The 22,941-nt window shown below is 49.7% G+C and overlaps 1 protein-coding gene across 1 annotated transcript; it reads right to left on the reverse strand.

The window, feature by feature from the left end:
- Positions 1-467: 467 nt before the first annotated feature.
- Positions 468-15,117, reverse strand: TMPRSS9 (transmembrane protease, serine 9). The gene is made up of 19 exons (XM_009696609.1): positions 14,994-15,117; positions 13,973-14,100; positions 13,437-13,504; positions 12,833-13,008; positions 11,653-11,694; positions 11,197-11,310; positions 10,470-10,641; positions 9,933-10,207; positions 9,619-9,755; positions 8,133-8,448; positions 7,110-7,281; positions 5,349-5,620; positions 4,523-4,659; positions 3,600-3,960; positions 3,389-3,505; positions 2,569-2,740; positions 2,005-2,270; positions 1,354-1,490; positions 468-868 (listed from the first exon to the last, which is right to left on the reverse strand). The coding sequence occupies exons 1-19, from the start codon at positions 15,115-15,117 to the stop codon at positions 707-709; spliced, it is 3,348 nt and encodes a 1,115-aa protein (XP_009694911.1). The 3' UTR covers positions 468-706.
- Between the last annotated feature and the right edge of the window lie 7,824 nt (positions 15,118-22,941).

Consider the following 22,941-nt stretch of genomic DNA (forward strand, 5'->3'; position numbering starts at 1 on the left):
CTATACCTTAACCTTTGTCTATTTAATCACCTGTTCCCTTATGCAAAAGGAGCTGGGGGTGTGGAGGGATGAGAGAAGCCTGTCCTAGTTCTCTAATGCAGACAAAGGCCTTTGCGGTCTTAAGTCCAAGTGTTTTAGTCCTACGTTCGCTTGTGATCAAATGGTGAGCCAGGGGATCATCGCTGAGCTGATTAGTAGCAAGCATTGAGTGGAAACAGTAGCATACCCTTTCCAAAAGCCATTGCACAATATAACAGCTCCATCAAGGCAGTGAGGTCGGAGGCTTCTGCAAGGGCATAACTCTGGGCTGGGGCAAAGTTCACCTGTCTCTTGGCTTGGCTTGGCTTTGGGATGAGAGCTCATAGGCAGAGGTCAGTCAAACTATGTGAATCTCTGGCAGATGCTTTGGGCACCCTCCAACTAGAAAGGCCACGTTTCAACACACAGGATGTTTGGCCAGGTCTTAAGATGGGACAGGTCTTGTTTATTCATAGAAAATGACTAGAATTTACTTTTCTATGCAAAGCAGTTATCAAATGCCCTGGTGCCACAACCGCAGTGGGTCACACAACACTGGCATTTGCTTAATACCCGCAGGCCATCTTCACCCCTTCGCAGCATCAAAAAAAAAAGTGCAAGAGCTGAGGGGTTAGTGCATCCTCTGGCACTCTCATTCATCGCCTTCCCTGAGTGGTGAAATGCAGCTTCAGAGCTTGAGGTTCTGTGCAATCCAGCCCTGGACAGCTGTGACTTTGGTGTAGACACCAGGGAAGTATGGCCTGGCACAGCCATAACCCCAGCTTGTGATTCCTGCTAGAAACCACTTCCCTGAGGGTTCTTTACATGCCAGGGGCCCACCTGCGTCACCCTGCAAAGAGAGGAAAGGGGTCCTGTATCAAGGCAAAGAGGCAGCCCAGCCCCCCGCCCCAGCAGTAAGATGTTCTTTTTCTCTGGGACATAGGAGCATTTGCTGTCCAGTTCCCCACCTCCCCAGGAGCCTGCTTCTAAGCTGGAGGACTGCTTAGTGATGTGCTTGCATGCATAATCTGAGGTTGGGGTTCTGGAACACAGAAGAGCATGTTTGGAGGCACAACAGGGTCATGAAACGGGCTCCATCGTATCCCTGTGGTCTCTTGCTTGGCCTTGCCTCTCTGCATGTTTCCCTGACCTGTCACAGGTTGGTGGGGCAAGCAGAATGAGGTGTATGCAGGATGGACTTGGATAATGGCAACAGCCAGTGGAGATGGACACACAGACAGCTGAGCTAGGGGAGACAGGGTAATGCTCTCCTGAGACAATATAGCCCGGGGACTTTGCACAAGTTTGCTCTATATTTGCTGCTCTCGCACTCACTGAACAACTGTCGACGGTGCCCTGTGGGAAACCGGCGCACACCATCCTGCTGCTGATCTGGACAGGGTAGAACTTTTTGCAGGCCTGGTCTCCGATCATGTTCACTGCTGCTTTTTGCAGATGCTTTGACATGAGACCTGAGGAAAGAAGTATCGCAGTTAGCGTGGTGCAGAGCACGTGAGAAGCAGCAGCATGTAGGATTGGGGTCTCTGCAACCTTACTTGCTTGCCAAAGGGAGAGACCTGCACTGGGAAAGTGAAAGTTCCTCCCCAGCAGAGCAAGCACATGAAGGTCCCTTTGGTGTGTAGTTTGTCAGGCAGCTCAGCTGACCAGATAGAAATGGTATCAGAAATTGTACTGCAGTAGTAAAGCTGGAGAAGCTGCTACAGGGATGGGGAGCACAGTGGCTGGCATGTGGAAAGTTTGGGAAGGCTGCAAGACGGCAGAGGTGTAACCAAATGGAGGAGTACAGTGCGTGGTGGCTGGGGAGGAGATTGTGGTGACACCAGGCTTTGCCCATGTTGTTACCCTCTACAAGGTCTGGCCTGGCAAGGGGAGTGCTTGGGGCAGTGGGATGGGAATCGTACATGTTTGGGCTCGCAGGGTAGCTGGCACTTAGCCTGGGTGTGAGGGAGCCCTCTCAGCCAGTACCTCCTTCCTTTGTGGAGCCCCAGCCTGTGATGAAGCATCTGGCTCCTTCATGGAAGATGTGTGAACTGTCTGGGAGACATATAGGTTTGATGGTGTTGCTGAACTTGACGGGTGTGTTCAGCTCTAGCAGTGCCACATCGTAGTCCAGGCTGTAGACGTTGTAAAAAGGGTGCTTGTAGATACGGAATATTTTCTCCATTTTGCCATCGATGCCAGTCAGGAAGGACGTTCCTAGAAAGGCCACCCACATTTTGGGGTCACTGTAACTGCAGAAAGACAGCAAACCTGACTGTTAGGAGCACGGCCTCACAAGGAGGGCTGTTCTTGTGGCTGGCCACACCTTGTGAGGCCAGGAACCCTGTCTCCATCACACTGTGGACATACCCAGGCTTTGCTCCACTCATTCCTCTTCACGCTTACCTGTAGGAGCGCATCTGTAATAGGGAGCCTGTGCGGCACAGCATCCCAGCCATGGTGCTGGACTGCGAGGAAGGGGAAGGGCAGGTGGGCTGATGGGAGCGAGGCCAAGAGCCAGCCGGCTCCACTAGCCCGTCTCAGACTTACATATCAAAGCAGTGAGCTGCAGAGAGCAGCCACCGGTCAGCGATGAGGACAGCCCCGCACTTGTGCTCCTTCTGCCGAAGCCAGAGACTGACTTGCCAAGGCCATTCTCCTCGAGCCGCAGTGCTGCCACCCACGATCTTGCTGAAGGCCAGAGCAGTTGTTAAGCCACAGTCTGGGACAGAGGAAGAGGCACCGTCATAAGTGAAAGGGATATCTGCCCTCCTTCCACAGCCCATACCATGGGGCAGCCTTCTGGGGAGACGTACAAAGGGCAGTAGGATGTGAGGCATTTCATTCACCCATCTGAGGCAAGGCTTGGCAGACATGGTATGGTTTGAGAACTTTTACTTGTTATCACAGATCGCACCTTCCAGGGATGTGGTTACGTGAGGAGGGGGTGTTTGGATGGACTGGCTGAGCTATCAGACAGCAAGGAATGGGCAGTCCAAGGAGCAGTCCCAGGGATGACAAGACATCTTCTGGGCTGCCATATGGTGCAGAACTGTCTTGCCAGCTTGTACCAGCAGACTGACTGGCGAGAAGGCCTGTGTGCTGGGAAATGGGTTCTAATGTTTATAGCACAGGAGAAGAGGCCGCATTTCTCTGGCAGAAAGTTTGGAACCTGCTCATCCAACTTTATCTTGTTATAGGCTCTGGCAGACAAAGTAGGACCTGGGCCACAAGGGGCTGGCCCAGCACCCCCCCACCCCACCCCCCCATGTCCAACGCAGGCCATGTGAAGTTGGTGGGTTGCACTGGGGAGCCTGGGTAACGTAAAATAAGGCTGGGCAGCAGTCGCAGGCTGCAAAGCAGTACTCACCACAGTTGCGCTCATCGAAGCCGTTGCTGCAGTCAACAATGCCATCACATTCGGGATTTTCTTTTCCAATACAGACCTTGCTGGAACACTTGAAGGTGAGGCTGGTACAAGGCACCACTGGAAGGCAATAACCCATGGCCTGCTCAGTACCCTCTGTGCTGGGGCTGGAGATCTCCTACCAACATGTCAATAAATCTGTCATCAATTTTACCTGGGGTTTGGGTGGGCTTGGCAGACTCGGTGGTTTTCAGAGCTGTGGAGGTTTCTTTCATGGTTGTGGTAGTCTTCATCCCCAGGGTGGTTCTGTTAATTGGACTTGCAGCTGTTGTGCTGAGCTGGCGGGTGAGGATGGCTGCAGAAGAAGTTCTAGTGATGGCTGAACTGGAAGGGGTGCCAGTGCCAGGACTGGGCAACTGTGAGATGGTATCCAGGATCCAGTCTTTGAGTTTGGTAATTCTGGAGTAGACACCAGGTTTCATAGCCTGGGCACAACCAATTCCCCAGCTCACGACGCCAGCCAGATAAAACACTCCTGGGGTCACCTCACAGGCCAAGGGTCCACCTGAATCTCCCTGAGGAAGAAGCAAGGCAATGGCTCCTCAGTCCAATCTCCCCAAGACAGGTCTACATGGAGCTGCCCCTCAGCCACACCCGGCAGACTTAGCTAGCCACAAACTCATCTTTCTCCAGCCCTGCAGGGCTATCTGCTGCCATGCAGTGTGTATACAAGACATCAGTGTGCAGAGCCTGAAACTAGGGTCAATGGCTCAACCTGGCTGCACAGATACAAGTGGCATTTGTCAAAGAAGCTATTGACAGCACCTTTCCCACAAGTGAGGGACAACCAACAACAACTACCAGTGTTTGGCTGCCACAGAAGACCTGCTTCATCCAGGGCTCCAGTCTGATCAGACAGAGCAGTGGGATGTTGGTTTAAGTCATACTCAACTTGATGGAGCTTTATTTACTTTTCTAAAACTCCAAGGCAGTGGGCTGGGGTTTTTGAGCTATTGTATGTGTGGATTACAGCCTGGCCAGAGCAGCTCAGTAAATATTTCCCAAGGCTGTGCTCAGGCTGTTAGACCAGCTTTCTGGAACAATCCACAGAGGAGTAAAGAAATCGCAGACTCTTACCTGGCATGAGTCGATCTTCCCCTCCAGGAAGCCAGCACAGACCATTTGGTCAGTGAGGGAGAAGTTGTAGAGGAAGTTGCAGGTCTTCTGGTCTATGATGCCTACAGAGGCTTTCTGCAGGATCTCAGGCTTGGTGACTGCGTGAAAACCACGGGATTAGTGACTGCAGCAGAGAGAAGTGGGAACTAATGGCTTTTAGATTGACCCAACACATATTTCAGGAGAACAGGCTCTAATCCCACACAGGAGTTGACTCCTATATGAGCTACTCTCTCAGCACCCCAGGGTAGTTTCACACCTGTGCAAAGGACATTGCACACAAGGCAGCCAGCTTCTGTTGTCTTGACAGCTCGTGGGCTCCTGGTCAACTGTTGCATGGACATTACGGCTTCCTTGGTGGCACATGTGCCACCCTCAGGCCTTCTCCCTACAATGGGATCTTTGCTTTTTCTAATTATTTGCTTGGAACATCTTTGTGACTGAGCGTGGTTGCTGAGGCTGACATACTGTCCTGCCAGAGCTACAGTGAGCCGCCAAGGCTGGGCCCCACTCTTGCTTAACGTGGGACAACTAGTGAGGGGAACCCAGAAGAGTTCTCCTGGTTCCTGCCAAGCTGCTCTCTCCATTTTCTTGTTTACTGGTGGCTCCTAAATACCTGTGGTTTACGGTAGTGTTCTGTGTCCCCTTATTCTTGTGTTTCTGTCACTTCCTGACTGTCCCCTGTCCTGTGTGCTCCCAGGACTGTCTGGGTCGCGTTGGCACAGGCTTTGCTGCTGCATCTGTCACTGTGCTAGAGCAAATCAACTGGTAACGCATCGCTACTTACCATTCCCTTCTTGGAGGTTACCCCACCCAGAAATCATGCATTTCTTGCCAACAGGAAACATCTGCGCAGCACGTGGGAGACAGATGGGTTGGATGTGTTTGTTGAAGACAAGAGGTCTTGCCAGCTCAAGTACAGCCACATCAAAGTCCAGAGTAATAGGGTTGAAGAGGGGATGCTGGATCACTCTTGTTACATTGACTTTCACTGCATTCCCATCTGTTCCATTGAGTGATGTTGTTCCCATGTATGCTTCGATCTCTTCTGGATTTGTCCTGCAAATACATAATCCTAAACATGCATGCTCACACACATATGCCTAGCATGAATTCTGGCATTTAAATTGCAGACAACTTTAAATGATCAGTGTTCGAAACCTTACTTTACCAGAGCAGAGCGCAGCACACAGAAGAGCGGCTGTGCTAAGTCAGGCCCAAAGAACTGGCACTGGCACTGGCACATGCTGGACGTCTTCTGAAGAGCAGGTAAACATATAGTAATCCTCTCCTCACCTCCAGAAATTTGTGATTTCAGGAGTGTCCTGGCACACAGATGGTGTCTCTGTATTCAGTAGGTCTTGATGGATTTTTGGGGTTTATTTGGATTTTTCAAGAGTTGTGTTTAATTCCCATTTTTTTATTTTTAACCCCATGTGAATTTTAAACATTCAGTTTAATGACATTTAGGAAGAACTGCCCCCTTTTGATTGGTTTCCACCTGTTCTTGGTGATTATTTGATATATTGGAAAAGCAGTAAGGCAACATTCCCTAAACACTTTGTCTGTACCCATCGTAATTGATGGTCCCTATCACACACTCCCTTCGCACCCAGTTGTCTCTTTTCACAAGGCTAATCTGGTCTATTTTGTCACGCTTGTTATGGATGCTGTTCCACACCCAGCTCATCCTTGTGTCCTGTGTTAGCCTTTTTACAATGTTATTCTAGCACTGCATGCAATGTTTGAGAAGTTGGTATGCTGTGGATTACCAGCAACATACTGGTAATCTCAGTTGTTTTTCTAATAATTACTAGCATTCACTTGCTCTTTAATTGCCACTACCCACAGGACTGCTAGTCTCATGGCAATATCCACTGTATTTCTCACCTCTTTTTTTGAATGGCAAAAGCTGATGGAGACTCGTCATCATCTGCAGACAGATAGCACTGCTTTTTTTGCTATGTGCCTCACTTTACACTTGCCTACCTTGCATTTCATTTGCTGCTTTATTGCCCAGCAATTTAATGCATAAAGCTGTCTTGGAAATTCTTCATAGTTAGTCCCCCACTTTTTCTGCCTTCAGAAATTTTTATTCTGGACAAACATTATCCTCTTGCTACTCGTTTCTTTATCATCTAGGTTATTTATAAATCTGGGCTTGGGCTCTTGCTGTTTAATGATACTACGCAGGATTGAACTGACCTTCTTCCCTTTAACAACTGACTACGCATCTCTGTGTTGTATATTACAGCCAATATTTAAGGTTAAATTTCTTGAAGAAACTCTCCTGTGGCACCTGTCCTTTCCCACCCCTGTCCAGGCTACTTTAACCTTTCTCTGCTTCATCCCAACTTCCCTACAAAACCCCTTTTACCATGAATCTCTAGCTGTAACAAAATTAACGTCCAATGCGTGTTCTTGTTTTTCCCCAGTGACTCCAGTGCCACAGCTGTGGGTTTGGCTACATGGCCACATAGAGCTGCGCAGCCCTGCGCTGGTGGGCAGGAGAGCTGGAACAGCAGTGCTAGCAGGGATGGACTCTTACTCGTTGAAGCAGTGAGCTGCCGACAGCAGCCAGCGGTCCCCAATTATGGTGGCTCCACAGAAATGCCTTGAGTCTTCTTTCAGGCTGACTTGCCAGGGGATCTCTCCTATGGAAACATCTGTTCCTCCTACGATCTTGCTGGGTTTAGAGAACCCAGGTCGTCCTCCACACTCTGAACAAAAGCCAAAGCATGACTTGTGAGTACTCCTAGCAGAAGACACGCGAGGAGAGACGTTTGCTCTCTCTAACCAGTAAATCTGAGCAGGGACAGGTCAGGGCTGAAGTGAGAGACATCTGCCCGAGCTCTGCCTGCTGATCGTGGCAGTCCCTGTTGGCTGTGCATAGCCATACATGAGCTTTCACTGTAACTGCTGTTCAGCATCTTGCTCTTGGCAAGGTCTAATTCCCGTGCCTTTCTCGAAGGCGGACTAACCAGCAGCTCCATGCCTCTTAGCCTTGTCATTCCAGATAAAAAGATAATCCTAAATTTAGAAAAATACTGTACATCTGTGTCTCCCTGCAGAGCTGCTGGGAGGCCTCCTTGGAGCTGACAGGTCATCCTATAGACACCTGCCTGCCTTCCCTTGAGCGAGAAGATGCATAGTTGCTGTGGTTGCAGCCATCAGCTTTGAACTGCTGGGAGATCCTTAGGTGCCAAACAAAAGTGAGTGATTAACAGGTTAAACAGTGTCAGATGCTGCTGTGCCTTAGTACCCTGTCCTGGGCCTGCTGGAGCAGGCTAATTACACAGACAGCAGACAAAATTACACCTTCAGTTGCCTAAGCAAAGGAGCCCGTGGAACACCTCTGCACAGGTACTGAGTGACTTTGCCAGGCTGCTCTGGGCTGAGCTGGGGCAGCCCAATAGCATCACTTGTGCCTTGGCTCTTGGCACTTAGACAAGGGTTGTGTGGGTCACCCTACTGAAGGTCATTTCAGCTCAGCAGCAGAACAAACCTGTCATTTGGACCTGTACCGGCCACTCTTCCTGCCAAGGTGCACGCACCCCGTGGGTGCTCATACCTTGTGGTCTCGATGCAGTCACTGGCTTGCTCGCAGCTGGGGCTGGTGAAGCGGTGGGGATTGCTCTGGTGGTGGTGTTGAGCTCTTCAGCGCTGACCACGTTACTGTTAGTACTGGGGTGGATTAGAGGGACAGTATGGGCTATGGAGGTGGGGAAGGCAGAAATAGCATCCAAGATCCAGTCTCTGAGTTTGGTAACACGTGTGTAAACCCCAGGCCGCCTGGCTTCTGCACATCCGATTCCCCAACTCACAATTCCTGCCAGGAAAAACTTGCCAGACGGTTCTTGACAAACCAGGGGCCCACCAGAGTCACCCTGCAAGAGAAGCCAGATGGTGAGCTCTCCCTGGGGACACGCTGACCTCCCCCTGGCCACCCTCAGCATACTTCTGCCAGACCGGGTCTCTCCGTCCCTGTGTATCCCAGCTCACCTCTGCTTATTTGCTTCAGCCTAGTGGTGAGTGAAGCATCTCTTGTGTTGGCCTTTGGGTGCTCCTCTGTGTGGGCGCACTGTCCTGCTATTAAGCAGTAGCCTCGTGCCCTTGATATGCCAGAAGAGCACAAGGACATCCTCCATAAAATCTAGAGTGAGCATTTCTACTGGTTTAATCATTTCTTAAACTGCTGCTGTTAAAGGTTAAGCCCAACAGCCCCTAAACAGCTAGATGATGGGTGTTCATTGCATCATATGCAACCCAGGGAGACCACGCTGATCTTTGCATGATGTTTTCTTGATTTGGCCTATGGGTCCCTGGTCAATTTTGTGGTATTGTGGGTTCGTATGAGTGTCACTGATGTAGAATGTGTGGTGTCTGTGAAGCTGGCAGTGTCTTCTGGGGTTTGGATTGCTCTAGGCGAGTAATGAATAACCAGATCGGTCACGTTCATCATCCAATCTCGAATTTTCCATTCTTGGCCCCTTCCCCAGTGTTTGTGCTGCATTTGGTGCAGAAATAGGAAGCTTTACCACCAGAGAAGTGCAGTTTTGCTCAGCTGGTGGCTGTGAGTATGAAAGGCCTTTAGCAGGGACAGCCAGGGAAATCACAGTCTTTCTCTCCCCACACATTGTGAAAGGCAAGATTTTTTGTCTAGCTGACCACTTGCAGTCCCAGGCTGGATAATGGCTAAGGAAAACACCAAGTTGTTCAGCAAAAACTGTTGTGTATGTTTTTGTTCCCACTGCTGCCCTTTGCCACCTGGATTTTGATCTGAGGACCTGCTAGGTACATTGGTAGTGCCAGCCCCGATTACAGCTCCGAAAGCAGAGAAAAGTAGTGCTCTAAGCACTAGAGAACATACCCTCATATTTTTGTCTTCCTCTGGAGTCCCTGAACCGTGCTTGGGTCCAAGGCATGACGTCAAACCTTGGTGGGGGAACTGTGACCGTGGTGTCATAACCTGCTGCCTGAAGTGCTGCTTGATGCGTACTGGGGCAGGGGAAAGACTCATGTGGGGAGGTGTGCCGGCTTCCCTGGGCAAAGCTTACCTGGCAGGAGTCGATCTTCCCCTCCAGGTAGCCAGCGCACATCATCCTGTCTGTGAGGACATGGCTGTAGAGGCTGGAGCACAGCGTCTGGTCCAGCAGCTCCACTGTTGCTTTCTGCAGGAACTCGGGTTTCACCACTAAAGGAGAAAGATGTGACCGTGAGCTCACCGCAGGGAGCCTTGCACGGGAGCAGCTGCCCATGTTACAGCCCACCCTGGCTGGCCAGAGCGTGGCCCAAGTTCCCTTCTCTGGTGCCTCCTGCACTGCTCACAACCCCACCATGCCTCCTCTGCCGCCTGCCGCGCTTTGCTTACAGAAATCCTCCTTGAGGTAGCCCCAGCCGGAGATAAGGCACTTCTTGCTGGTGGGGAAGTGGTGCCCAGCATCTGGCAGGCACACAGGCTGGATGTACTTAGTGAAGGTCACAGGTCTCTTCAGCTCCAGCACGGCCACATCGTAGTCAGCCGTGTCGGCATTGTAGGAGGGGTGCGGGATGATCCGTGCGATGCCCATTTTCACTGCACTGCTGTCTGAGGCTCTAAGGGAGGTGGTCCCTGTGTAAGCTGCCCACATGGATGGGTCCTGAAACCTGGAATAGAGACAGCCGGGACCATGTGAGCCTGCTGCCACAGCGCTGCCCTGCAAACCAGAGCTGCCTGGTGCAGGTGATGCTGCCTCCTGCCCATCCTGCCATCCGCTCTGGGACAGGAGCTCCCCATGACTTAATCTGGTAGGGGAAGGAAACCAGGCATGACGGGAATGTGTGGTACAGCGGGAGTTTGAGCCAGAAGATAGCGGCAGCTTTTGGAGATGGGGCTGGCGGGGGGGAAGCTAGCAGGGCTAGAGCTTACTCAGTAAAACAGTGAGCAGCAGACACCAGCCACTTCTCTGTGAGGATTGCAGCACCGCAGAAGTGCTCGTTGTTCTCTCGCAGGCTGACTTGCCATGGGAACTCCCCTCTGGATGCCTCTGAGCCTCCGACTATCCTGCTGGCAGTCTGCATGGCAGGGCGGCTCCCACACTCTGAAAGGGAGGAGAGCCAGTGCGTCAGGATCCTGCTGGCTGTACCCCAGCAAAGTGCTCTCGGGCGTGAGTGGGAAAAGCTTTAGCTCCATGCGTGCTCAAGCAGCAGCAGGACATTGCCAGGGATGTCACAGGGCAGACTTTAACCTGCAGGCTTGGAAAAGAGCACTTGCAAAGCACTGGCCCATCACAGCATCCTCCCTGAAATGCTTCTAAAGCAAGAAATTCTGGAGAGAAACAGCTTGGCTAGTTTCACAAGCTCAACCACTGCCTCGTCATCTGCTCCCAGCAGCTTGTGGGCCTCTCAGCATGCCAGCCCACCAGGATAGTGGTCCTTGTCATGACCCTTTGCAGCTAGTGGTGAGACCACGGTGTTTCACAGGGTACAATTCCCCTCATCCTGATGCAGACATCTACTATTGGCCTGACAAGCTGTGCCATGTCCTTGGCTCTCTTCAGTGCCAAGAAACCCAGCGGCGTTACAACTGTCAAGGTCTGCAGCAGTGGGTTGTGGACTGTCCCCCATGTCCAGGAGACCTGCTGCGAGAGACTCACCACAGCCCCTTTCATCAGAGGCATCGACACAGTCTTTTTGGCTGTCGCATTCAGGGTTTTCTTTCCACACGCACTGGGTGTTGCGGCAAGGGACCATGTCTCCAGGGCACCTCCCTGGGGACAGCAAGGCTTGAGTCACTCATGTCTTCTGGAGCCCTCCCAGCAACCATCCCCTGGCTTCCCCAGGGGCAGCCACCATGATGTCCTTGTCACCCTGCTCCCTGGCAGTGCCAGAGTCCCTGCGGGATGGAGCCAGGAGCGGAGCTGCAGCTCTTGTTGATCTCGAAGGGGGAAAGGGCTGCAGGGCCCTGGACCACCAGGTTATGGCCAAGATGGGGCACAAACACCTCTCGTGTCTGCGGCCAGGCCACCAGTGCGGAGGAGGCTACAGGTCAGGCTTCAGAGTGCAGCCAAGGGAGCTGGGGCAGATGGTTTGTCTTGCTGCCTGGCTCTTACCTGATTTCAGTCCAGGTCTGTAGGGAGAAACCTCACCGGGACCTGTGACGAAGTGGAAGGAATGGGGATCAGTGAGGGTGTCCCAGCTGGGGAGCTGCGTGCTCCTGTGTACTGTGCTGCTCCCGGGCCAGGGCTGGCAGAGTCTTTGCTTCATCTTTTCCTCCTGCCTGGCAATTGTTTTCTCTGCCCCACGGCCAGTGGCGAGCTCCTGGCCCAGTTCCCTTCCCGAGGCCCTTCCTCAGTGCCCCCGTGGGCACAGCGGGGGAGCAGCTATCTACAGCCATGTAGGTTTTTAGGGTGATCCCAGGAGCAAGGAGAAATTCCCAAGGGCTGTGACATTGAGCTGCCTCCCAGGAGCAGGCTCCAAGGCTGAAGCTATGCAGGGCTGTTGCCTAAAGCCAAGGGATGTCCGTTCAAGGCTCCCAAAGATCCAGGGACCCTGCCCATTGTTGCAGGGAGCACAGAGGAACCCACGCTTTCATGTTTTCCAGGCATATGGTTTTTTTAAATCCACTGGACCTGGAGTCCTATGGTCACATGCAACTCCACAGTCACTGAAGGAAAGGAGAATTTCTAGTCAGGTGGTTTCAGAGAATAATTCAAATATGAGAAATATCTACCTAAGCAGGAATTATTGCCACAACTCTGAGGAGTGCCTCAGGGCACTTATAGGTACAGACAACCAGCAATTGACCTCCTCAAGCTTGAGCTCTTGTCCCTCAGGCTGGTCCCAGGTGCTGCAAGAAAAGCCAAAGAAGCTGCAGTTTATGCTTTAGGCTCTGTTCTTGCTGCAGGCCCTCAAAGCTTCTCCTGCAGGGCAAGGAGCAGCAAGACAGCATTAGTGTTGGAGGGGGACCTGGGAACTCCCCACAAATGTCTGTTGAGCAACTGCCAAGATTTAGGCATGTTTCTGCTGCTGTCTTGTGAAGCTGGTAGCACCCGGGAGCCCAACAGAACATCTTTTGTTGGTTTGCTTGGGTGCCTGGCAGCACCTCCATTTCTAACATCGCTGCTGGGCATAAAGCCTTGACTGGACATCCAGAGCTAAAGCCCTGCAGCAGTTTGGCTATCTATCTATCGGAGACATAGCTTGTGGTTTTGCTAGCGTGACCTTTGGTGCTAGCAACACCAGCACAGGACATCTTGCTGTGGCTGCAGGGCAGTTGTGGAAGGAGCATACCTGTAAGAGAAGCTGAGGATATAGTCCCGTAGGAAGCCACGGAGAGACCCTGCTTGTGCAGGGCAGCTGCCAGCCCGTGCCTGAGAGCTTCCTCCTCCATGGTAGAGCTCAGGGGCTGGGAATCCTGGGGGGAGAAGCGGAGGCGAAAACGGACGATCACACTTGAGTTTCCCTTCCTGTGGGAAGACAGAGAGTGAATGGGTACATTGGCTCCACGATCAGTACAAGGGACAGGCTCCTGTGCTAGTTGCCTACAGGGAACTTGAGGGAAACAAAACTAATTCTTAACAATTTAAGGCACAAGTTTCTCTGGAGATGTGCTCTGGGTTGAAATGGTCATTTGCATTTCTTTTTTTTGGCACAAAGTTCAGCTTTGGTTGAACAAAGCCGTTTTCCTCTGCCTTTCTGACTGCATTTCCAAATGAAAGAATCCAGAAGATTGATGCAATCCCAGAAGAAAAATCCAGCCTTGACCAAAAAGCAGTTTCTCTTTGTACTAGTTTTGAACAAGAACACAGGTGTGAGCTCACCTTCTTGGTGGAGCTTGTCAGAATGCCCTGAAACAAGAGCTGCACAGTCTGTAGGAAGAGCTGCTTGCACTCACCTGTAGTCCAGGATGGTGCAACTGGTGCAGCTCCAGTCCAGCTGGGAGTCCTGGAAACTGGACAGAAACTGCAAAGCAAAGAACGATGATCACACACTTAGCAGGCAGAAGACCCCAGGGAGATGGGACTAGATGATGCCTGGGATTTTGCAGGGAGCTGGAGCTAGCTGAAGCATCTTCTCTCATCTCTGCAGGCAGTGGGAGGACCTGTGTCCAGCTCATGAGTAATCCTTTTCCCACCCTGGCTCAGGGTATGAGGGAGCACATCCCTTCTTTATGCCTTCCTACCATCTCTTTTTTGCAAGGAACGGACCTGAGCACAAATTTCCCACTCCACAAATGTCTCTTAGTACCCTGACGGGGCCTTTCGAAGTGCAGCTCAGCCCCATGGTGTACTCTGCTGATGTTTAAGAAATCCCAGTTTTCCTCCTGCCCTTGGCATCTAGATTCTGCTGAACGGGGACAGACGAGCTGGGCTCTGGGGAACCGCCACAGTCTTTCCCAAGTCTTTTCCTGGCAAGCCCAGATTGACTCACCAGCCTCTCCAGAGCGGGCGTCAGCACCCTGTAGTAGTCCGAGTTCTCTGTCTGTAAGCTGCTATTGAATGTGATTCCTTGCAACTCCACTGTGTGCTCAAAGCTGGTCTCTCCTGCGGGATGACATGCTGCCAGAGAGGGAAAGTGTCTGTCAGACGCAAAGGACACATGGAGGTTTGGGGCCATGGCTGGAGCCAGCTTTCCTCCCTGTCCACTTTGGAACAGGGGTCTCATCATGTCCTTTAGACACCCCCCGCCCCGGTCTGAGCAGCTTGACTGTCCCTGACCACACCTGGCTGCCTTAGGGGTGCCTCATGGCTGTGATGGGCTACCCTGCACACGTGCAATAGGAGCATTTTGCACTGAACTAATTTGAACTTGAAAATGGTGGATTTTTGTCAAGGCTGAGACAAAAGTTCATGAACAGATGGGTACAACCTGGCAGTGCAATCCCAAATTGACCCCATCCTTGCAGGAACAGGCTGGGGAAAGGCGTGTTGGGCAGTGAAGCCAGCTTAGAACGTGGCATTGTACATTAGAGCTGTGCTGGTGGGACCTGTCGGTCGTGTCAGGCTGGGGTCTGCACCGGGGTGCTAGCCTGAGGTGGCATCTGGCTATGGGGCACCAGAGGCAGCAGGAGGAGGTGGGAGAGACAAGGAGATGGTGGTCATGCTCTGGAATGGGACAGTGAAACAGGGAATGGTGAGTGGCTGTAAGAGGTTGTCATAGGAGATGGCTGGGGCAGCGAGGTACAGTGACAGGAAATTTGGGGTTCACAGGGAGAGATTAGAGGAGAGGAATAGAGCATACGTGTCATGAAGATAAAGTGTTTTAAAGTCAGATATTCAGAACGTTAGTTTACAGCCCTTGCAGTTTGTGTGCGTATGTGAGGAGAACTGACTGCATTTTGTCCTTGGCAGAAGGCTTTTGAGGATTTTTGCTACGAGGACTGTGAGCTGCGCAGACCATTTCTCTTTTGGAGTAGATAAAACTGAGAGAATGTACCCAGCCGCACACTTACCCAGCAGGATCCCCAGGTAGAGGGCTGTCACACTGCCCACCACGGCAGCAGCAATGGTTACCTTCCAGCAGCTGGCCCTCAGTCCCCTTCTCTGGGTGCCTAGCACTGGCTTTATCTGGTCCATGCTTTCTGAGCAGCTCTACAGATGGCCTCTGTGGTTAAAAAGAAGAGGAAGAAAAGGACAAGAGTGGGATGAAACGTGACATGCCAGCTATTGTTACCACAGGAGCTCCAACTGGTGCATTATCACAAGAAGTAAAAGGATGGATACACACTGCATCCCCTGAATGTGCTGAGGCAGGAGATTTTACTAATACACCCAGGTTGTACGACCTGAACACATCAACCATGCTGGCCCCTCCCTGCCTGGTTCCCCTTCCATTTCTTCCTAGGAGGCCACCACTGAGCATGGCCATGTCTGTTTTGAGTATGAACCTGCCTGATGCCTCCACTTCTGTGCTCTCCACAGGTGCTTTTGGTGACACAAGATCTGGGTGAGTACTGAACCAGTGTCCCAGCATCACAGGCCCGGCCTCGGGGTCCAAGCAGGACAGCACACTGTACCTGCTCTTCAGCAGGCAGTCCCCCAGCCTTGTTTTACAGAATCACAGTTACAGAATCGGTTTGGTTGGAAGAGACCTCTGGGATGATGGAGTCCAACCTTTGCCCTAACACCCCCGTGTCAACCAGACCATGGCACTCAGTGCCACCTCCAGTCTTTTCTGAAACCCCTCCAGGGATGGGGACTCCACCACCTCCCTGGACAGCCCATTCCAATGGCTAATGACCCTTTTTGTGAAGAAATGCCTCCTCATTTCTAGCCTGAACTTCCCCTGGTGCAGTTTTAGACTATGCCTTCTTGTCCTATCACTAGTTTTAGCAGCAGGGTTTCAAGGTCCTACCACCCATGATGCCATGGTGAGCTGGTATGCCAGCTCATAGCAAGGGGTGAGTATGGACCGGGCTTGGCATCTTGGCTTGCTCTTTCTGCCTCAGACATCACCCCTAGTAAAGATCCTAAAACCAACCAGTATCACTAGCAGATGCTTTGGTCCTGCTCAGGAGTCATGGAGCGGCAGTAGCAGGTGCAACACTTAAGTTGGAAAGTACAGTTATCTGTAAGATTACAGACCTGCAAATAACGAGTCACATCCTTAACTACGAAACTCTGCAGTCTGTATAGAGAGTTATGGAGAGAGACCTGCCCGAGACCCTGGCTAGTAAATGCACCAAAGCCAACTTGTATGGAAAACTTCAAGAATCCTTGGCTGCTTCTACTGGATCATTGTGACCTGGCTACTGAAATCCTGACACTAGGCTACTTATATCCCCATGGTATATGTTATGTGGATTAAAACTGGCTAACTAATAAAACTCACCCTGTAGTGGTTTATGAAGCAGGTTCCAGGGTGAGCCCAATGTTATTCTGTATTTCTGCAAGAATTGTGAAGGAAATATAAAATCACAGTCAGTAAATTCAGTGGATGACAAAGCTCACTACAGTGTTTAGCAGAGAGCTCCCAGTGCCTAGTAATGCAGAGCAATTAATATGTACTTTAATTATGACTATGCCACTATCCTGATGAGCAGTTTCTCCTTCCCTATGGGCAGCAATGGCACTGGTGCTTCCAGTATTGTGCTTCAAGTGGTACAAACATCCTGTATAGGAACCAAAGCCCCTTCATGTGATCTTTCCTGCCTCCTGAGATCTTCAGTGGCCTCTGCTAGAGTTGTTCCAGTATGTCAATGCTTTTCATGTGCTGAAGATGCTCAGACAGGATACGATAACTCCAAATGTGATCTCGAAAGTGCCAAAAGTAGGGCACTTTTAGCTTGTTTTTCTGTCTGCACTCTTGCTAGTACACACCAGCCTGTGGTTGACCTTCTTTTGCATGTCATCAACAACTGGATATCACTAGGAATGAAACAGCCTGGAATATCCTGCTTTATCCACAGTCAGTTATACTTCAGTCATGTTAGTTTTTGCAAGAAGCCTAACAAGACAGACTGATTTCCTCTGTCCCTAAAATATATTAAATTACTGGACTAATATTCCTTCCTAACAGGTAGGAAGAAGACACACAACCCTTCCCTTCAAGCTGGCACACAAGAATCTATCATCTAAGACAATTTGGTTGGTCAGAGTTGAAATATATAGAAGTCCAGCCTTCTTCACTAAAGGTCCAAGGTTCCTCAGCTTCAGAGCGAGTTTTTTGACTCAACCTCTAACTGCTGGGAAACTTCAGATTTACAGATCACGGCAGAAGAGTCTTGGCAAAGCAAACTCATCTCTGAAACTTACTCTGCCTAGATAGCAACAGCTTCAAGAACATAAAACCCACTCAGCTTTTCCTTCCTCAGTCCCAAATTCTGTCCTCCTGAGGGACATCTCATCTGCTGACTTCTGCACTGGCCACTTCCCACCGGTCCAGAAGACTCTGTGAGTGGCTGGGCTGCAACAGCAGCTCGTTACTGATGCTATGAATCAGGCTGCGACTTCAGCAAACAGGGAAGCTGTGGAGGAACAGCCTTTTCTAATGCAAATGTATCTAGCAATGAAAGAGAAAGAGAGAAGGACCCAAGACACTGGGAGCAGCAGCACTGTTTCAGAAGAGCTTTTCAGTGTTTTCCAAAAGGCGTCAGCAGCTCTTTAAACTGAAGCTTCTAGATAAGAGACTTTAAAAGGTCACTTCTTTGTGAGGCAACAGACAGAGAGAAAGGGGAGAGGAAGGGGGAGTCTGTCCAAGATGGCTCTTTTTTGCTAACAGACCTCCAAATATTCTTTTTCAGCTGTAACTGAGCCTGGCAGAGATCGGCACTTTGGGCCCCTGTGTTTCGCGAACAATATCTCCATTTGACAATTCAGCTCTGGCTTAGAGGAGACAAGTAGGAGACATTTTTTCCAGCGGTCCTTGTGACCTGAGTACATCCAGATAAGCTATCCCTCCTCTGCTCTTTCAATAGGTTTTGGAGTCACTCTTGCACTATGCTGAATGTGGAAGCTCAAAAATCTAGTCCAGTTATGCCGACCAGTGCAACAGTGGTCTTACTACCAATGGAATTTAAAGGTAGGACAACTGCATCTGAGAAAAAAATTAACATCACAGAAAAAATTGGCTATGGCTGGGTGTTATTTTGACAATACGAGTTCAATTGAACTAATCTTGGCTGCATATAAAAAGTCATACTACCATAAAAGGTACTTGGGACCCTAGAAAGAAGTTCGTATTATTGATTGCATTGGCATTGTAACTGGAAAAAATAGAGTATTTAGAGATAGAGAAGCCTTCTACTTCCCAAAACAATCAAAACTTGTCTTCTTTGCTCTTTCTTTTAGCACGAGGAAAATTTCTTTTCTTTTGGTGTGAGTGGTACAAGTTAAAAAAGAATTAAAAAGACATGTAAATGGAAAGCTCATCTCGCAAGAGCAAAACAGAGATTGGAATTTTTTTAGTGAAAGGAGATAAGAATCATCTATAAATACGGAATGGAGATGAGTAGCAGGGGGCTATACATGTTGAAAAACATTGTTGCATAAAATCTAATGAGTGAAAATGAAATTTTGTTAGTGGGGACACAAATTAGGAGAGTCTTAACAATCAGAACAGCGTGCATTCCCAGCAGGAACACTGAGAGGAAAAAGCACATTTATGGGTTTTTTTGTCAGATTATAAATTGTGAGTGGTTATAAAATATGATGCCCCTGATAGCGGTGGTGGAGGGGGAACAGTGATCTAAGAGAGTCCTTCCAGTCCTGTCTTAGTGGGGTTTCTCGTCACTGCTCCATTTTAGCAGAGAAGGCATGTAAGATGTGCTACAAAGTCAACAAGAACTGTCCTCTGAAAATAACCATCTCCGGCTGTCCCTAAGGATCTGCCGAGATTCCTAGGGCCTCTCCTTCCACCTTCCCAGCCCTTTCCAGCTCTTCATGCTTAGCCTGTCTCCCTTCAGAAGGAGACACCCCTCTCTCACACTGCTGTGCCCCAGGCTCCCTCCTGCTCTCCTCCAGCCTCTCCTTTTTCCAGTCTGCCAGCCCCTAGCAGCAGCCCTCCACCATACGGATGTGAGCCAAGCCTCTCCTCTTATCTGTTGACCAGAGGAAGGAAACACAGAAAAGAAACAGCAATACCCATGTCTTCAAAATTCGACTTCATCTGCAGGTAATGAATGTGAGAAAACCCTAATGTCCCCAGACGGCAAAATCCAGGCTGCTCTGGAGTCTTTGTGCTGCATTTCTATATTCTAGAATGTTTGGATGATTTTCTCCAATATTATGATTATAAAGAGCAGCCAATATGCTGCAACCATTTGAACAACCAAGCGTTAAAAAAACATTTGCTTTATCTGACATTAAGTTGCTACCATTACAGGGTAGTCTGGCTCTCAGCACAGCAATACTGTGTCTGCTGAGCCTTCAGACACAAGGGTTGTAAAACTGTCTCATGGTCTAAGGTCGTACCTGTAAGTCCTCACCCAGACAGAGCCTTTGCGAAATGATGGCATTGGTATGAAAAATATGTGACTTGCTTGAGGCAGACAACAAGATCAGCAGCAAATCCACCTGCAGCCTCAGGAGGTAATGAGCATTTGGTCAAAGGTGAGTGAAGGACTAATGATTTTATCACCAGGATAAGACTTGTGGCACTTCAGAGGAGGAATACAGCAGAAGCAGAATCACCTTTCCCCACAAGGAGAAAGTCCGAAATGAAAAAGTAGATTCCAACATGCCTCACTTGGTGGGTTCACCATTCAAAAAATCACAGGCGCCAGAACAGCACACCACATCTGTGCCACTAAACATGAACTTCAGCAGAAGAGAGAAGATGGTCACTTGCGATAAGTGAAAGTAGAAGCATGACCAGAGGAGATGAAGAGAAGTGGGCTAGCAAACAGGTCTGCTGGCAGAGCCTGGTGGCGAGAACAGCAAAACCCAAATATTGCAGTTAAAATCGGGTCAAGCCTTGTGATTTTTTCCTTACAGTTGGGAATTTAATTGTATGCAAATGGGGCTCAGCAACTTGTGGCAGCAGCTACTGAGAGAAGGTAGAATGTTTTCCTATGGGAGTGGATTTGTAACCAGAGGTACCTGTTGGGTGGTGGTGCAGTGCAAGAATGTGCCAGTCTGGAGCGGCCAAGAACTGTGTGCTGGTTGCCCCTTATGGCTCGAGGACACCCCAGGGCTGCACTGTGAGTGGGGCTCCGGAGAAGGAAGGGAGTGTTGGAATAAAACTGATCTTCCAGGTAAGCCCATACATCTTCCCCTAAATCTTCTGACGAGATGATATGCCACGAAAAAAAAAGCCCATGCAGAAACAGCAGCCAGCTGGTAGAACACATCGAGAAAGGACAAAGCTGCTCAGCATCACACCAGCTGGAGCAGATGGGACCTTCATAAGCAAAGACAAACTGCCCACATGATCATCAGACACAGTCAAGCTGGGTTTGGCTAACATGGCCTTTTTGTTTCACGTGGCATGAGCATCTCCTGCCACCAGACTGGTTTCCCCTGAAGCACCCAACACCGTAGTTCTTTAATCCTTTTGCTTTAACCCAGCTCCAACTTCTGTAACTAGACATGCAGAGCTGTGCATGTCCCCCACCTCTCTGTAGGTTGTCATTTAGTGGGGTTGTGCTGCATTTGAAAGGCTATACCCTACTTCCAAGCAGAAAGAAACACTGTCACTTAAGGGGCTGCAGGCCCTGGGCTGAGGACGCCTATTTTCTATTGAGGTAAGAGCCCCCAGGACTGTCAGCATCCAACTGCCAAGAGCCTGCAAGTGAACAAATCTGCTCTGGGTGTAACCAGCCCCTGCCATTCAGTTTAGTAGTGATCCCAAATACCTTCTCACTTGCAGCACTCCTTGGAGGTGCACCTGGTTCAGCTGTAGTCCTGCTCTCAGCAAGCCCAATGACACCATGCCGGCCTTGTTTATTGTCCCTCTTAGACTTCAAATCTCTCTCAATTTACAGGTAAGAAGATCCTCGCCCTGCCTGCCAGCTCTGCAGTCTCAGCTGGGACATGACAGACAGGCTGAGCTTCCCCGGTGCTCGTATTATCACCGGTAACAAAGGCTCTAACATCATTTCCACCTTGGAGACGCTCAGCCCCGAGTTCTCCCTTCAGTGACAGAGTAGCGGGCATATTTGTACCTGCAATCACTTTTTAAACTTTTAGCCATGGATTATAAAGTAAAATAAAGGCTACCTTCCTGCCCTGTAACTGTGCTGGCTTGACAACTCGATACAGATAGTAAATACTGAATGCACATGGGGAGTATCTGGTAAGCAAGGAGTACCATTTTTGTCCAGTTACTTTTTACAATAGAAGCACTATATAATTTGATACTTCTCAGCTCATGAATGGCCAAGAAAAACTCGCATGCTTAACTGATAGCATTTCCTTTAGTGACAACCACCCTTCTCCTTTGGACACTGTGTCTGGCCCAGTGCAAAGGCTGTGGAAGAAATCTTGGTTTTGATGATGTTGGTGGACACAGTGGGAGCAGAGGTTCTTGGAGGGACAGGGGCTAAAGTAGATGTCTTCATTTTGCCAATAATCACATTTTATTCTTTCTTACCAGCTTACATACATTAGAAGTAATGTGTGAATTACGTTTTTTTTTTATAGCTAACTTCAGTTGTTATTACCGTTTGACAGGTAGGCATTAACGTTCATGGGCACAACACCCCCATGCTACCCTGAAACCAGTCATCTGCAATGCATGCTCCCTCAAAGGATGAATTCACATAGAAAAACCAGCCAGCAACGGAAGATATAAGTCAAGCAAGGAACACAGCATCTGAGTCAATGGGATTTTTGTCATTGACTTCAGAGGCTGCACGATGAAACCCTACACATATTGCTATGGGATAGTGTCACCTGCTAAACTCAAGTGCTGAGGCTGCGTGACCATGTACAGCTTCGTTCTGCGCCTCCTGCCTGAGGAGGCCATCCCGAATCTCAGGCTGCAGGATGCTGGCACACATGGACTGCTCAAATCCTGCACTGCCCTGTGCTGCCTTGCTTGGCACCTTCACCCACCGGGACCTCCCTTGAGCAGGATACGGGCGATGTGCCTGAACTCCCTGCAGGGCAGCCTCAAGGCTGGAAGACAGGTCTGGAAGCCTCACGGCAAAGCAGCATGACAGCACTCCCAAGTCCTTTCCTTCAGCCATGGGAAGAAAGCACCATCCAGCTGCAGAAACACTTGCTTTAGCTCAAATGATGGTGCTAGTCCAAGTCCATGGAGGTTGCTACAAGATTTGTCCCATGCCAAGGTTAAAAATGTTCACAGCCATGGCTGTGTCACTGGCATATTTCATATGGTGGTCATGTTGCTTATTTTAGTGTTTAGGTCTGCATTATTGCTAAAACTGCACTTTTTATTTCCCATGAAGTACCCTCAACTTTCTTTCTAGAATATTTCATAATTTGTTATAGCTTTTAAATAACGTAGACCATTCTCTGCATTTAGTTTCCAGAGCGTTAAAGAAACTAAGATGTTCCTCCTTAACCAGTAGTTTCAGAGAAGGGGGTCCAGAGATCACTTTCCACCAGGGCTCATGCATTAGATCACACATTTGGTGTAGCTGAACACACGGTGGTTAATAGACAAAAGATGAAATGTCCTACAGAAATGTAACCTGCAGGGCACAATGGCAGAAGGGTCAGACTTCCACAGCCATTCAAGGGGGAACCCATTTCTGGGGCCGGTGCTGGTGCCTTTGGTCTGACCAGCAGAACAAACCCCCTCCAGCATCACCGATTCGTTTGTGCAAGATGCTCCCAGCCTCCCCAAATCATTTTAGAGACACACGGAATCAAAAAAAAACACTAAAAAGCACTCCAAGATCACATAAGGAAAATTATTTCGCCATAAGCCACTAAAAAACAAGCACTGAAGTTATTTGCATCTGTTACTTTCAAAAGGTTAGATGTTTCCCCCAA

This window comes from Cariama cristata, unplaced genomic scaffold (genome assembly GCF_000690535.1).
Source record: "Cariama cristata isolate BGI_N322 unplaced genomic scaffold, ASM69053v1 scaffold29863, whole genome shotgun sequence".
NCBI lineage: Eukaryota > Metazoa > Chordata > Aves > Cariamiformes > Cariamidae > Cariama > Cariama cristata.

What these genes read in the sequence shown, in the direction of transcription:
- TMPRSS9 (XM_009696609.1), bottom strand. Translation starts at nt 15,117, where the DNA reads ATGGACCAGATAAAGCCAGTGCTAGGCACCCAGAGAAGGGGACTGAGG. An exon ending in TAACCTCCAAGAAGGGAATG is followed by an intron (nt 4,660 to 5,348) that starts GTAAGTAGCGAT and finishes GTTTTCACGCAG; the next exon opens with TCACCAAGCCTGAGATCCTG. An exon ending in GCAGCTCACTGCTTTGATAT is followed by an intron (nt 2,271 to 2,568) that starts GTAAGTCTGAGA and finishes GTCTTTCTGCAG; the next exon opens with TTACAGTGACCCCAAAATGT.